Raw genomic sequence first — 15,281 nt, forward strand, 5'->3', positions numbered from 1 at the left:
CCCAGCTCCTCATCGGGTTTTGGGTCAGTTTGTCTTTATTCCCAGGCCCAGATCCAACACTGACTTCTTCAGCCTGATCCTGGTCTAAGGAACTGGGCAATGGAACAGAGCTTTCCAGAGGGCTTCGCGGACAAAGATTTGGATACTTGTGCAGAAAACAAGCAAGGGGGGACCAGAAATTAGTGTAACGGCTATGTCGCTGGACTCCCATGTAGTCAACCGTGGTTCAAATCCTAGACCTGGTGGCTTAAACTCACACCGGGTGCGTGTGTGTGCATGCCCAAGATCCCAAGAGGAGAATGGAGGAGAAGGGATTGCGATGTGGCCACACACACACAACCCAAAAAAGAAAAGAAAACAAGCAAGCAGTTCTTACATGCCAGATGCTGTCCAAGGGGGACAGCCCTTGCTCAGGTAGATTTGACTATGAGTTCATAGAGAGACGCTGCCAGCCCAGGAAGCAGAGTACCCTCAAGCCAGAAAGATGTCGTGTTCCTTCTTCAATAGGGCCCAGCTCTGTGTCCTCAGGAGAAGCACAAGAGAACCCAGAACCTGAGAAGGGATGGTCTAGCCTGCTGCTCAGAATACCATGGGATTGAGGTGGGATCAATTGACTGGGTAGAGATAGCACTCATGACAGATGTCCAAACACGAAGCCTGAACTGTTTGTTATTTCAGGAAATGGGTTTGTCCCTGGATGATAAACTTTAAATTCTGTTAGGGCCCAAAGTTAGCCAAATAAAGGTAAATCTAGAGGAAAACATTGTGAGTCTTTCTGTCCACCTTGGTCACCACCCAGAGACATTCTCAGACAAAGTGGTCGCTTGTGACCCCCTCTTTGGCTAAGGGATAGTTGCAGATGTGTCCTGACAGTCCTCGAACCAATTAGAAAGACCCAACCATCAGGCAACTTCCCTCCCGGAATGCAGTTCACTTGATAGGCCACTTCCTGCCAGGGCCCTTTGGTTTTCCCTACCTGTCAGGGCTCTTCAGAACTTCATCGAAGTCTGCACTGAGAGCCTTGCACCTCTGGGAGAGTGCAAGCAAGTCCCCGGAGAAAGGCTCCTTAGGGAAACGCCACCTGTTGGTTGACCCAACTATTTGGCGCTCCGGCCGAGCTTTGTGCTGCTTGGAAATCAAAGAAAGACATTTCTTTTTAGCCTTGCATAAATGTCAGCTTTCCCCAATTGTACAGCAGAAAGAAATCAAGACAAATTGTAAAATGGTGGTCAATTTTCAAATGTAGCCAGTATTTCTCGCGGGCATTGCCTTAAGGTCAATGTGTTCCCTTTCATAGACTGAAGGCTCAAGCTACAAAGGCAACTTGGAATTTAGGATCTAGAGCAGGAGGTGCCAGGGAAAAGGTGGTTTTTGCAGGTACTCCTGAAGAATCCACAAGAAGGGACAGTGTTAAGTTTCAAGTACTGTTCTGTAAGCGCTTTCTAACATGTGATTCAGAAAAATACTAAATTGAGGAAATCTTGACCAGGGACTTGTTTACGGTAGCAAAATATACGGAATGTAAAACTGACCATTTTACCCATTTTCTAGTGCAGGGTTTAGCGGTATCCAGTAATTTATGCTGTGATACTACCATCATCACTACCTAGTTCCAGGACATTTTCATACCTCCCCAAATAATCCCCGCATCCACTAAGCAGTCGTTCCCCAGGCTCTTCTCGCCATCCTGGCAAATACAAATCTACTTTTGACTCTGAGGATTTGCCTATTCTAGATATTGTACAGAAATGGAATTGCACAATATATGACCTCTCATGTATGGCTTCCTTCATTTAACCTAGAGCTTTTGTGGGTCATTCATATTTTATTCCTTGTTCTGGCTGAATGCTATTCCATTGTGTGGTTTTACCACATTTTGTTTACCCATTCAGCAGCTGACGGCCACTTGGGTCGTTTCTGCGTTTGGGCCGCTATGAATGGTGCTGCCGTGAATATCTGTGTGTGAGTTTTTGTTTGAACACTGGATTCCCAACTCTTATGGTTATGTGCTCAAAGAATTGCTGGGTCAATGGGCAGGGATTTTTACTGGAAAGTTTCCTTGAGGCCCCCAAGGAGATTTTGGCAACATCCTTAAGAGAGCAGGAAAATACTCAGCATGAATATAAACCTCAGACTGATGGCTCAAAGATACCTAGCAAGAAACAAAACACATGAGCGATCCTTTGAAAGAATGCAACTGCTCCTAAGCCACCCGGGCACCAACAGAGTGGAGGGGAGTGTCCTGGACTGAAGAATCCATGTTTGAATCTTGTTATTGCCACGTCCTGGTTGCATGGCCTTGGGCGAGTCATTTACTCTTTTGAGCCTCTTGGTGCTCATATGTAAGATGAGGATAACGGATGATGACTGGTGACTGATGGTGATGACACGGTAATGGTGAAGGCATGGTGGTGGTGGTGGCAGTGACCTTGCTTCTAGAGTTGTTCAAAAGAGAGACTAAAGTTGGGAAAAGACGCCTTGGTGCAGTGCCAACGTGATGGGCGGTGAAAACTGTGGGATCCGAATCGAGATGGAGCCCTGCTGTAGTGTGACGTCAGTGGCGGTCTCGGACAGTGGGGCTGCCCTGTTTTCTGGATGGCCCTGCCTGGATGTGATCTTTCCAGCAGACAGCCAATACAGCTGGAGTGCGTGGGAAGTTGGCCACAGGTCTACAACCGAGTGCTGTTTTTCCTCCCCATTACCTGAAGCTGATCGACTTACCGAATTCAACATTTTCATGAACGACAATGGAGATTTGCACGGTGGGAAAAAGATAAGCACCTAGAAGACAAAAGAGCTGAAGATGAAATTTTAGACAAATTTTTGAAGAATCTCTCCAACATATTATGGAGGAGTTTGACCTAAAGAATCTGTATTTTGCGTCAACCCCGTAGCCTCATAGTTAAGGAAACTGGATTTCACATTGTTCATCACAGCTTGAATCCTGGTCTCAGCAGCCTGAAATCCATGCTGGGCATGTGTGCATGTGTGCTGAGAATCCCGGTAGGATGAAGTGGAGGAGGAGGCATTGCACCATGACCACGCACTATGAGGGACTGCTTTCTACCTCGTGCTCTCTGTCTCTCTGTCTCTTTATGGTAAGTTTATATTCTCTCTGACAATCAAAAAAAAAGAGAGAATCTATATTTTGACACAAAAGTAATAATGAGTAAGTTTCAAATGTGAGTTATTTATCAAATCAGGAGAATATCTAGTCCATTTATTTCTTTGAGAGAGATTTTTTGCTCACCAAAAGAGACAGAAAGCAAGGAATCACCTGCCCCCCAGGGGGATGGCCACATCACCATCCCTTTTCCTCTATGCTCCTCTTAAAATCCTGGGCATGCACACACATGTGCCTGCTGTGAGATTTAAGCCACCGGGTCTGCCTGGTGTGAGATTTAAGCCACCGGGTCTGGGACTTGAACTGTAGTCAACTATGTGGGAGTCCAGCAATGTAACCATTACACTGTATGCTGGTCCCTTATTTATTTATTTATTTTAGAGAGATTTTTGTTATAGGGCTGAGCACTTGCCAAAGAGACAGAGACAGAAAGCGAGAAATCACCTCCCGGGGGGATGGCCACACTGCAATCCCTTCTCCTCCATTCTTCTCTCTGGATTTTGGGCACACATATGCATGCCTAGCATGAATTTCAAGCCTCCAGGTCCAGGACTCAAACATGTCAGCCATGTGGGAGTCAAGCAATGTAATTATTATGTCAACTACTGGTTCCAAGAATATCTACTTTTTAAAAAGCACATTAGTAGACTGAAAGCTGTCTGCTAGGGATCAGCAGATGGCATAATGGTTATGTCACTGGACTGCCACATGGCTGACTACGGATCAAGTCCTGGACCCAGTGGCTTAAACCTCATGCTGAGTGAGTGTGTGTGCATGCCCAGGATCCTGAGAGGAGAATGGAGGAGAAGGGATTGTGGCGTGGCTCTGTGGTGAGCGCATGCACCCTATAGTAAAAAAAAAAAAAAAGTTTGCTAATATGCTATAAACATTGCTTAGGAAAAGAAAAATAGGCAATAACCCATGATTCTTTACTCTTTGTCAAGATGATTGTGGGCTAAAGAATGGCTATAAGTGGGTTGATCATAGAATTTTATTATTCAGTCCAGGAGACTAAAAGGGGTGATAGTAATAATTAAGCCCCCAAAATGGGTTCAGACCAGGGTCACCCAGGAGCCCAAAAGACTTACAATCATTTTAGCTTAGAGGGCCATGAAAGAATGTGAATGGAAAGACTTTCCGGTTGTGTCTAAACATCATGAGAGCAGTTTGGTTGCAAGCAACAGAAACGGATCTGATCGATGGCGTGCCGTGGCCTAGTACCTGCTGCTAGCGCCAGAGGTCATCTCTGTCAGATGCTGCTTCTAGGAGGAATCAGCTGCCCCATGATTCAGCATGTGTGATTCTGCTGAATCCAAATTCTTTTTCTCTCTCTTTTTTTTTAGAATTCTTTATTTAATTTTATTCGTTATTATCATTTTTTAAAATTTTGACCAGAGAGAAAGAAAGGGAAAGTGAGAAAGCAAGTCACCAAGTCTGGGACTCGAACTATATGTGAGAGTCCAGCGCCTTAACCACTAAACCACCTGCCGGCCACTGAATCCAAATCCTTAACACGTGAGCCCAACGGGCCTGGCTTAGATCAGAGGCCCACCTTTTGATCTCAGGGAGGCAGACACTTTGATTCACAATCCCAACCAGACTGCCAGTGGGGAGGGCTGGGTGGTTCCCTAGAGCAACCCTGGGGAGGAAAAGGGGAAGCGGACAAGTAGGCAAAACCAGCGGAAGCCCCCTTGAGGGCCAAGAGCTTGGCTGACTCTGGGCTGTTGTCTGGACAGCACTGGGCCTGCGTTCTAGCTATGGCACTGGGAAGTGGATTGCTCACTCATTCAAGTATTTTCTGTGCAGCTGCCACATGCAGGGCCGTGTTAGTTCTTTCTGGATATGCGATTGAGCAAAACACCACGATCCCTGCATCATGAGATTCCCATTCCACCTGAGCAGATGGGCTTTTCTTTTCCTGTTAATTACCTTCACTACAAATTTTCAGCGACATAGCCATTATGCTAACTGCTGGTTCCTCACACGGCTCTTTACTTAAGCCCAGAGGAGAGAGGAATGCAATTTTGAAAGCAGAACTGATTGGCACAGAGTAAGCCACACCAGGCAGGAGTCTCCTTGCCTACAGGACACTGCCTCAGTGTGGGGGAGGGTGGGGCCTGCCCTGAGCTGAGCTACTCAAGCTCCGGCTTTCTTTGACTCAGTACCTAGGAGTCTTCTCAGCTGATCTTGAAATGCAGGGAATCTCAGTGCCTGGAGATACGGCTGTTCTTTTCTCATCCCACCAGGCAATATCCCCTTAGTGGGTTTTCGTTGTCTGTTTCTGAGTCCCTCTGAGCTGGCAGGAGCTACCCGCATGGTTTCTGGGCTCCCAGGGCCCTCCAACTTCCCCGCAGGGAATCCCCAAAGCCCCTCCCTGCCAGGCTGACCAGATGGAGCCAAGTCCAGGCAGTACCTGTTGCTAGGATGGTTTCCTTGGTTGTTCAAGTGGATGAAAAGTGCCCACCGTACTTACAGTCCTGCAGCCCTCTCGCCCGCCTCGAGTGTGTTTACAGGTGAAGCGCGTTCAATGGCGGGCCTTTCAAGGCACTGGTTTCTGAATTACAGGAGAGCTGGGGCTGGTCACCTTCTAAACTCAAATCCTGAAAGCTCTCATATCTGGGGCTCGCCCTTCTCTTCTGTGGGCCAAGGTGCTTTGGCAGGGGAGCTTGCCTTTGGTTTCCTGCTGGGTCGTTGTGGGCACCATGGCAACATCAGGGAAGGTTCCAAGCACTTCCTGTTCCCAGGCCTGGGTTCAGCACAGGCTAGGGCCTGAGGGCAGGTGCGGCAAGGCTCTTGGGGAGCACAGGCCTGTGAGCGAGAGCTCCACAGGGGCCGACCAAGGGGCCAGCATTTCCTCCTCAGCCTCCCTCCAATGGGAACGGTACCCTCTCTACTCTCAGCACCTGGGGCAATCTGGAAGCATCTCTCGAAGGGCCTTAGTGAGAACTGATGCCAGATCCTAAGGCGTTGTCTGTGAAATGAGAATATTAGGCTGGAAGATTCTCACATACACCCCAGTTCTGGTTGTATCCAGACTTTTTTTTTTTTTTTTGAGAGGTTTTTGCCATAGGGCACGTGTGCTCGCCAGACAGACAGAGGGAGACAGAAAGTGAAAAATCGCCTCCCCTCCCCCCCGGGGAGATGGCCACCCTGCTGCAATCCCTTCTTCTCTATTCTCCTCTTGGAATCTTGGGTACACATGCACACATGCCCGGCATGAGTTTAAGTCACTGGGTCCGGGACTCGAACCGTGGTCGACTACATGGGAGTTCAGCGACATAGCCATTATGCTAACTGCTGGTCCCCAGACTTTTTTTTTTTTTTTAAGCTGCATGTGCTCACCAGAGAGAGAGACAGAGAGAGGGAAAGTGAGAAATCGCCCCCCAGGGGGATGGCTGTGTCTCAGTCCCTTCCCCTCCATTCTCCTCCTAGGATTTTGGGCATGCATGCACATGTGCCCAGCGTGTGTTTCAAGCTGTTAGGCTTGGGACTCAAATTATGGTTGGCCATGTGAGAGTCCAGCACCTTAACCACCACCCAACCTGCTAGTCCCCTCACACATGTTTTAACAAAAATATTTTAATAAAAACTGAGAGCCAGCTCTGTGGCACAGTGGTGGTATGCTTGCTCATGACAGTGGCTGGATCCTGCACATCAAGGGTTTCAAGTCCCTGGCCTGGCCAGCCTGAGACATACTGGGCTCACAGGGGAGTGCCCAGGACCCTACGAGCTGGAGGCCTTGGAGAAAGGGGGTTGCGGTGTGGCCAGACCTTGTGGAGGGTGCTTATTCTTCTCTCTCACTCTCACATGTGTGCATGTGCTCTATTGTGGCTAAAGAAAAATAAAATAAAAATTGAGTGTTTTACTTTATTAGAAGTCATGCTCAATGAGTTATTTTGTTGACAGATGATTTTTTAAAATCATGGTCATTTATTTATTCATTTATTTATTTTTAATTTGATCAGAGAGGGACAGAGAGAGAGAGAGAGTGAGAAAGTAAGCTGCCAGGTCCAGGACTCGAACCGCAGTCAGCCACATGGGAGTCCAGCGCCCTTTACCACCATGCCATTCGCAAGCCTGACAGATTATTTTTAATTTGCTTTCTCTGGGAACTAAGAATTGCCAGAGCAGGATCTTGCATTTCCCTCTTTGACTTGGTCTGCGAAGGCCATGCCTTGACTAGGTCATGCCCACTGACAGCCTGGGCCGTTGTCCAGGGCTCACAGAAATCCCTACTTCCAGTAATAGGAACCTGAAGTCAATGCGGGCCGTGGACTCTCACACTTGAAAAATAAAGTATTGTTACTAGATTATTTTTCCTTTTACAAATGCAACACATTTGCGGGTACAAGTTGAGATGCAAAAGATTTTGACAATAGGGCTGGCAGGTGGCATTGAGGTTGAGGAACTGGACTCCTACATGATTGACCATGGTTCGGATCCTGGACCTGGTGACTTGCTTTTTCACTTTCCCTCTCTCTCTGGTCAAGTTGAAAAATGATAATAAATAAAATAAAATAAATAATTCTTAAAATTTTTTGGACAGTTACAATAATTTGAATTGTAGAGGTAGATTTTTTGAAATACTGAAAACATTTAACAGTTTATTATAATTTATTTTATTTAACAATCTGGGAAGTTCGCAGCCATCAGCAGTCCCAGTGCAATTCCAGGTGCAAGTGGAATTCAGGCATCTCGGTGGCGCTGTTAGTGTAGCGAACCTTGTAGGTAAAATACACGCACACTTTTGATAGCACATGTGACGGAATCTCTCTAAAATGGACCTCATTGGTTTCATTCTCAGCAGACTGACCTGGGCCACTCAATATGGCTCTTATTGTTGCTGAAGGTTGTGCATCTTCTCGTTTTACAATACATTCGTGACCATCAGAAGATAACATTTTGACATACATGGCATCAGGGCCTTCACTGCCACCGTCAGTTTTCTCCCCTCCATCCACTCTGTTCTTAGGAACTTCTACTTTGCTTCCACAGGAACTTTAGTAGTTTTTCATCAGCCCTGTAGCCACCAAAGAGGAGTCCCCGTGTATAGCCACAGGCCCTCTCGTGGAGGTGGATTTAACCATCATTAATAGTGTATATATATATATGTATATATGTGTATATATATATATGTATATATGTGTATATATATATATATAAATGTGTGTACATACAGTGCATGTACAACTACTACTTTTTAACCTGATTTGATCATTTACTATGTCACAGAAATTTTTTCCTACATTCTTGTACATGGTTCTTTTTTTTTTAAAAAAAAAGAGTTTTTTGCCTTAGGGTGCTGGAGAAAGAGACAGAGACCATGAGAAAGAAAGTGAGAAACCACCCCACCGGGGGGATGGACATGCCACAGTCCCTTCTCCTTCATTCTCCTTCCAGGATCTTGGGCACACACCCACATGTGCCCAGCGTGATTTTCAAGCCACTGGGTCTAGGACTTGAACTGCATTTGGCCATGCGGGAGTTCAGCGACATAACCGCTATGCCATCTGCTGGCCCCACGTACACGATTCCTAAAGATGACCCTGCTTCTCGGTATGGAGGCAGACAGTGGTGACTGTAACAAGCAGCTCTGGCTGGGCATCTGGCAGCTCGAAGCGCAGGCTCAATGACCAGCTGTTCTCCTGTCCGGAAAAGGACAGGAAGTTCATGCAGACACCCACACACAGGTGCACACACACACCCACCTCTACCTTTCCTCTTCTCAGATCATCATGTTGCTTTTGAGCCTCTCTTGCTCCTTGAGTCTGCTGCTTCCCTCCTAGCCCAGGGCTGAGAATGTGGTGTGCATACGTGTGTTGTTGGGGTGTGAGAGGGGAGTTAGAGAGGAGGTCTCAGCAGAAGTCTGCCCCAATTTGCCTCTCTGCATCGTTCTCTCCCTTCCGGCTCAAACTCTTCCCAGCAAAGTTCCCTAGAATGCAGGAACCCATCTAATATTTAAAATTAGAAATCTGAGATACATTTCCCTGCACCACCTTGACATCTCACCCACTCAGTGAGTCAACTCGGGGATGCTCTCCATGTACCAAGCCTGTGGTGCAGCTGAGAGCGACCCCTTGGGCTCCCTCCAGTGACCACTTTGGGGAAGTACCCCAGGGAACCACAATCCCCTCAGTCCCTGAGCAGAACTCCTGGCCTTGGCTGGGTCCATTATTCTTTGCAGTCTGAGCACAGCGGTTTTAAGTGTCCTGCCCTGCCCCCTTCTCTCTCTCTCTATTTCACACACACACACACACACACACACACACACACACACAGTGCTCAGTACATACATCTCCCATGGAGCTCTTGAAAGATAAGCGGTTAGCAAAAGTATTTTCATTTGTCTTTCTTTTCTTCGAAAGGACAAATAAATGAAGACAGTCCTCACTACCTTTCCCTGAAAGGTTTCCTAGGGGACCAGCCGTTAGCGTAATGGCTATGTCACTGGACTCTCACGTAGTAGACGATGGTTTGCGTCCCAGACCCGGTGGTTTAAACTCACGCCAGGTGTGTGTGTGTGCGCGTGCCCAAGATCCCAAGAGGAGAATGGAGGAGAAGGGATTGCGGCGTGGCCATCCCCCCTGGGGGCTGATTTCTCTCTTTCTGTCTCTCTGTCTGTCTCTGTCTGTTTGGTGAGCACACGCGCCCTATAGCAAAAACCTCTAAAAAAAGCTTTCCTAGTAGTACCCAGTATGCTGGGGATGTGAAATAACTCAGCCCCCTGGCACCAGCTAGAAAACCCTGACAAGCCAGAAATCCCCAGAGCAAAGACCTTCAGTGACTCAGACACCAAACCTCACTGAGCACAGCCCTGCGCTAAAAGTACCTTGCACTAAAATCTCCTGCCTCGCAGTTACGGGGGGATTATGGTGGGATGTCCACCTTCTTCTTAAATGCTCCAGGGATGGGCACTCACTCCCTTCCCTGAGTTCATTTCAGCCTGCTCCATTCGGTCACCCAAATAGTGGGGTACTCTGTAAAGAACATCCAGTTTTGATCCTGGTTCTGGACTGAATAGCTCTGGGACCCCAGTACATCCTTAACCTCCCTTGGTGGAAAGTGAAGCCAAGAGCCCTGAGGCCTGGCAGTTTGGAGCACCTGTGCCTCGGAGTCTGAGTGCTGGCTCTGAAGACTCTGGTTCTCAAAGGATCAGAGACCAGTAGACCGTGCACAGCGAGAGGACCCCAGTGGATGCTCAGATCAGGATGGAGACTGGCTGTCTCCCACAGTGTGGGAGCTCTCTGTGCACCCTGGGTGCAGGCCTCCAATCTGAGCCTCTGGATGAGGCAGAAGATGGGCAGGGGCTTCTGTGAAGGAAAAGCAAAGGGCAAAGCAGGCCGTCGGAGTGCTAGAGTGGCCAGACACTGGCCATGAACTTGCTGTGGAACCTCGGGGAAGTCCGCTCTGGCTCTGGGTTCAATTTTCTCATCTGCAAGATCAGCGTTAGACAAAACAGCTCTGTTGGTCCTCTTCTTCCAAGATACCTGGAGGCTTGGTGATGACAACTGCTCTGACTCAGGACTCGCTTCATCTAAACTAGGTTTGAGCTTCTAAATAGTGCCAGGATTGGGGATAATATGGGAGCGAAGCACAAAGTGAAGGATGAGTTACCGCTTTTGCAATTTCATATCCTCCTATCACCTATCCTGTTTTTTCTTTTTTTTTAAAGAGAGATTTTTGCTATAGGACACGTGTGCTTGCTGAAGAAACAGAGAGAAAGAGAGACATAAAGCAAGAAATAACCCCCCAGGGGGATGGCCACGCCACAATCCCTTCTCCTCCATTCTCCTCTCAGGATTTTGGACACACACGCACATGTACCTGGTGTGAGTTTTAAGTTGCCAGGTTTGGGACTTGAACCATGGTCAACTACATGGGAGTCCAGTGACATAACCATCATGCCTTCTGCTGGTCTCTATCACCTATGCTATTTACTTAAACTTTTCTTTAAGAATGAACTTACATTTTATAATAATTTTTGTTACTTTTTTTTTTTTTTTAATTAGAGGGTGAGTAGGCTTGTCAGAGACAGAGAATGACAGAGGGAGAGGAGGAAGACAAGCATCCCTCAAGGGGAATGGTCATACCACAACCTCTTCTCCTCCTTCTCTCCCTCCTTCCGGGATTTTGGCATACACACACACATACATCTAGTGTGTTTCTCAAGTTACCAGGACAAGGCCTTGAACCATGCAGTTGGCATGTTGGGGCTGGCTGCCTTAAACGCCAGTCCATGCAGCTAGCCTACTTATGATATTTTAAAAGGAGATGTGTTTTATCCATGAAATAACATTTGCTATGCTGGTTTCTTTCTAATACACATTCAGAGAACTATCGAGATACATCAAAATAAAATAGTCGAAAGTAAAAGACGAAGAGAGAATCTTCAAAGCAGCTCAAGAAAATCAACTCCTGGGGAACGTGAAGAGGCCGAGAATTCCGTTCAAAGGCATCCCTGAGCCCGCCGAGTTGGTGCCATGAGCAAAGCTCACCCTCCCGAATTGAAAAAATGTATGGACAAGAAGTTATCATTAAAATTCAATGGAGGCAGACATGTCCAAGGAATATTGCGGGGATTTGATCCATTGATGAATCTCGTGATAGACGAATGTGTGGAGATGGCAACTAGTGGGCAATAGAACAATACTGGAATGGTGGTAATACGAGGAAATAGTATCACCATGTTAGAAGCCTTGCAACGAGTATAAATAATGGCTGTTCAACAGAAAAACCCATGTCCCCTTGTCAACAGGCCCGTTTTTACTATGATGTAAAAATCAGGTCATGTACATTTCCATAATAAACTTTTTGTTAAGAAAAAAAAAAAAGAAAGAAAATCACTCATTACATACAAAGGAGCTTCCATAAGATTATCAGATTTCTCACCAGAAATATCACAGGCCAGGAAAGTGGGATGAGACGAAGTGCAGAGAGAAAAAACTGTTGCCCAAAATACTATATATAGCAAAACCATCTTGCAAAAAATCAAAATCGGAACTACCATAAGATCCAGCAATCCCATGTCTGGGTATATACAAAGAATTGAAAATGGGATCTTGGGGCTGGCAGGTGACATGGTAGTTAAGGATGCTGAACTCCCACATGGCTAACCATGGTTTGAGTCCTGGACCCGGCGGTCTGCTTTCTCACTTTCCCTCTCTTTCACTCTGTCCCTCTCTGGTCAAATTTTTAAAAATTAATAAATAAATGGATAAAATTAAAAAAAATAATTCTTTTTAAAAAAAGAAAGAAAATGGGATATTGAAGAGATACTTGCATTGCATGAGTCACAATAACCAAGAGCGGATGCACCTTAAATGTCTCCTGATGGATGAATGAATGAAGGAAGTATGAGGAATCTTTAAAAAGTTTATGGGGGACCAGCAGTTAGCGTAATGGCTATGTCGCTGGACTCCCACGTAGTCGACCGTGGTTCGCATCCTGGACCCGGTGGCTTAAAACTCATGCATGGCACGTGTGCATGTGCATGTGTGCCCAAGATCCCGAGAGGAGAATGGAGGAGAAGGGATTGCGACGTGGCCATCCCCCCGGGGGGTGATTTCTCGCTTTCTGTCTCTCTGTCTCTCTCAGTCTGTCTGGCGAGCGCAGGCGCCCTATAGCAAAAACCTCTCCAAAAATAAAAATAAAAAAGTTTATGGAAAATGGTTACTATGAAAAAACTATGCACAAATTTCAAAATGTTTTGTGTCAAAATACACTTGTGCTTTCTTAAAAAGTGTATTTACTTATTTCTCTCTTGAGAGAGGCAGAGACAGACAGGCATCCCCAAGAAGGTGCTCACACTGTGACCTACTTCAAGTCTCAGCCAGCACAGCTCACAGGCACACACACAAGCATGTCTGGGTTGCAAGGGAGGTCCTGGGATGTGAACTCAGGACCTTTCCCATGTGGGTCCAGCTTCATTCCACTGTGCCGCCAGTTGCCCCCTTACATTTGTGCTTTTATATCATGTTTCCATGAGTGTCCCTTGTACATATGATGGAACACTATTCAGCCTTTAAAAAAGAAGGAAACCCTATCATGTACCATGGCATGGATAAACCGGAGTTAGTTCTCTATTAAGAGAAATAGGGCCAGTCACAGAGAGGCAAATACTGCATGATCCCCCTTACGTGAGGGAGCTAAACCAGTCCAACTCTTAGCAACAGGGAGCAGAATGGTAGTTGCCAGGGGCTTGGAGGAAGAAAAAGAGTCGTTCGATGAGCAGTTTTAGTTTGGCAAGAGGAAACGTGCTAGGGAGCTGTTGCACCATCAAGCGCATACAGCAAATGACACTGCCCCTACTTACCAGCGATCACCGAGCCAGCTGGTGCACGAGGTTGGAGCATCGAGCTGCCCCATGGCAGACCGTGTGCTTTGAATCCTGGTCCCAGAGGCTTGAGAAACACGCTGGGCATGTGTGTGTGTGTGCATGCCCAAAATCCCAAAAGGAGAAATGAGAAAGAAGGGATGGCAGCATGGTGATACCCCACGGGGGCGCTTTCTCACACCCCCTCTTCACCCCATCTCTCCTGTAAGCACATATGCCCTCTGGCAGATTAAAAAAAAGAAGAGTAAGATGGTCAACTTTGTTATGTGTCTGTGTGTCTTTACCGTAAGAATCAAAAAGCATGACAATGTTAGGAACTGGCAGGTGGCATGGTGGTTAACGATGCTGGACTCCCACGTGACCAACTGTGGTTTGAGTCCCAGAACTAGTGGATTGCTTCCTCACTTTCTCTCTCTGTCTCTTTCTCTCTCTTTCTCTGTTGCTCTCTGATCAAAAAAAAAAAAGATAAATAAAATAATTTTTAAAACAGCATAACAATGTTAGAAGAAACACAAACAAATAAATGGTGGACTTCACGTTTCAAAACCAAAAAAGTAAAATAAGAAAGAGACCATAGCATCTTACTAGGATTAAAAGTTAAGAGAATGAACAATTGTTGCGTAGTTCTCACTGTCCCTGCCACCGCCTTTGCTTGTCCCCTGCAGAAGGGTGATGGTGTCTCTCTTCCAGTCAGCAGCCCGAGATAGGGAGCTGTCTGTGAGGGGATGCTCCCTGGCATGGCCTTGGGGCCCTCAGCTCCTACATCCAAGGGGCTGAGCCCCAAACTTGAGCAGAAGAAATCCCCCAGGAGTTCCCTGCCCGAGTAGTCATCAGTGACCCTCCCTCTTTTCTTTCAGCCTCTGCATCTCACCCACTCTCTTTCCTCACAAGATAATCTTGATATGTCAGCAAAGACTCCTTTACTCAAGAGCTCCAAAGAAGTGCTGAGCTGGGGGAAAAAAAAGTTAGCAGCTCAAAATTTTAACTGACTTAACAAACCAGAGCTCCTCAGAGATGCTGAGAATCTCGAAGGTTCTAATACCAGCTGCCGGGGAGCCTCGGGCGGGAGTCCATGCCTGCTTCTTCTGTTCCCCTTCTCACCAGCCAAGTCAAGCGACACTAGCAGTCCTCAGCGGCACCTGGTGTGCGAACGTGTGCAAACGGATGTGGCATGTCAGGTACGCGTAGGAGGAAACGCAGCTCACCTCCACCTATGCGGGTCACCTCACAGCCACCCCGAGGGGAAGCAGCGATGTGCAGACTCCAGCCTGGATCGGGTGAGGGACCTACCATGTCACACGGCTGGCTGGGAGAGCAGAGACCCTACCGTCCAGCTCACCATGGGCTGGTGCTGGCGTTTCTCACAGCTCCCCCCATACTGCCCAGGAGGGAGTGGAGGAAAAAGAGGGCCACAGACATGCCCACCCCGACCCCCCTGCGGGGGCCTTCTCCATGTCATATCCCAGGCAGGCAGAAGCACACCTCTCAGGACTCACAGTACAATGAGCTCATGGTGAGGGCTGTTTCCTGGAGCGTCCCAAGGAGACAGCTGCTAGCTGTGGGGGCAGCCAGGGTGGAGGGGTCTGAGGCAAAGGCTGGAGCTAGTGCTCCCCACTCCAGGCTGGGCTGATAGAGCAGCCCAGGGACCAGGTCACACACCCCGTAGAGCATATATGATGGAGGGGGTGTAAGAGGTGCGTGTGGGGGGTATACACTCGTACAACCGGGTGGGAGCTATGTCACAGTGGGCTTCCCAAACTTTAGCAATATATATATATATATATATATTTTTTTTTTTTTTTTTTTGGAGGAGTTTTTGATATA

At 47.2% G+C, this 15,281-nt stretch overlaps 1 protein-coding gene and 2 pseudogenes across 1 annotated transcript in view; 1 reads left to right on the forward strand and 2 right to left on the reverse strand.

The window, feature by feature from the left end:
* The window catches only part of BTBD16 (BTB domain containing 16), a 59,467-nt gene extending 53,645 nt beyond the window's left edge, over positions 1-5,822 (reverse strand). The window contains 3 exon segments of the mRNA XM_006143936.2: positions 977-1,128; positions 2,722-2,781; positions 5,538-5,822. Of these exon segments, the coding sequence (XP_006143998.1) occupies positions 977-1,128; positions 2,722-2,739 (170 nt within the window). The 5' untranslated portion in view covers positions 2,740-2,781; positions 5,538-5,822.
* Positions 5,823-7,747: 1,925 nt separating this feature from the next.
* On the reverse strand, positions 7,748-8,055 carry LOC102498021 (elongin-C pseudogene; annotated as a pseudogene).
* A 3,518-nt stretch (positions 8,056-11,573) lies between these two features.
* LOC114006997 (small nuclear ribonucleoprotein G pseudogene) lies at positions 11,574-11,943 on the forward strand (annotated as a pseudogene).
* Positions 11,944-15,281: the final 3,338 nt, after the last annotated feature.

Source organism: Tupaia chinensis, unplaced genomic scaffold, assembly GCF_000334495.1.
Source record: "Tupaia chinensis unplaced genomic scaffold, TupChi_1.0 Scaffold000113_1, whole genome shotgun sequence".
In the NCBI taxonomy this organism is placed as follows: domain Eukaryota; kingdom Metazoa; phylum Chordata; class Mammalia; order Scandentia; family Tupaiidae; genus Tupaia; species Tupaia belangeri.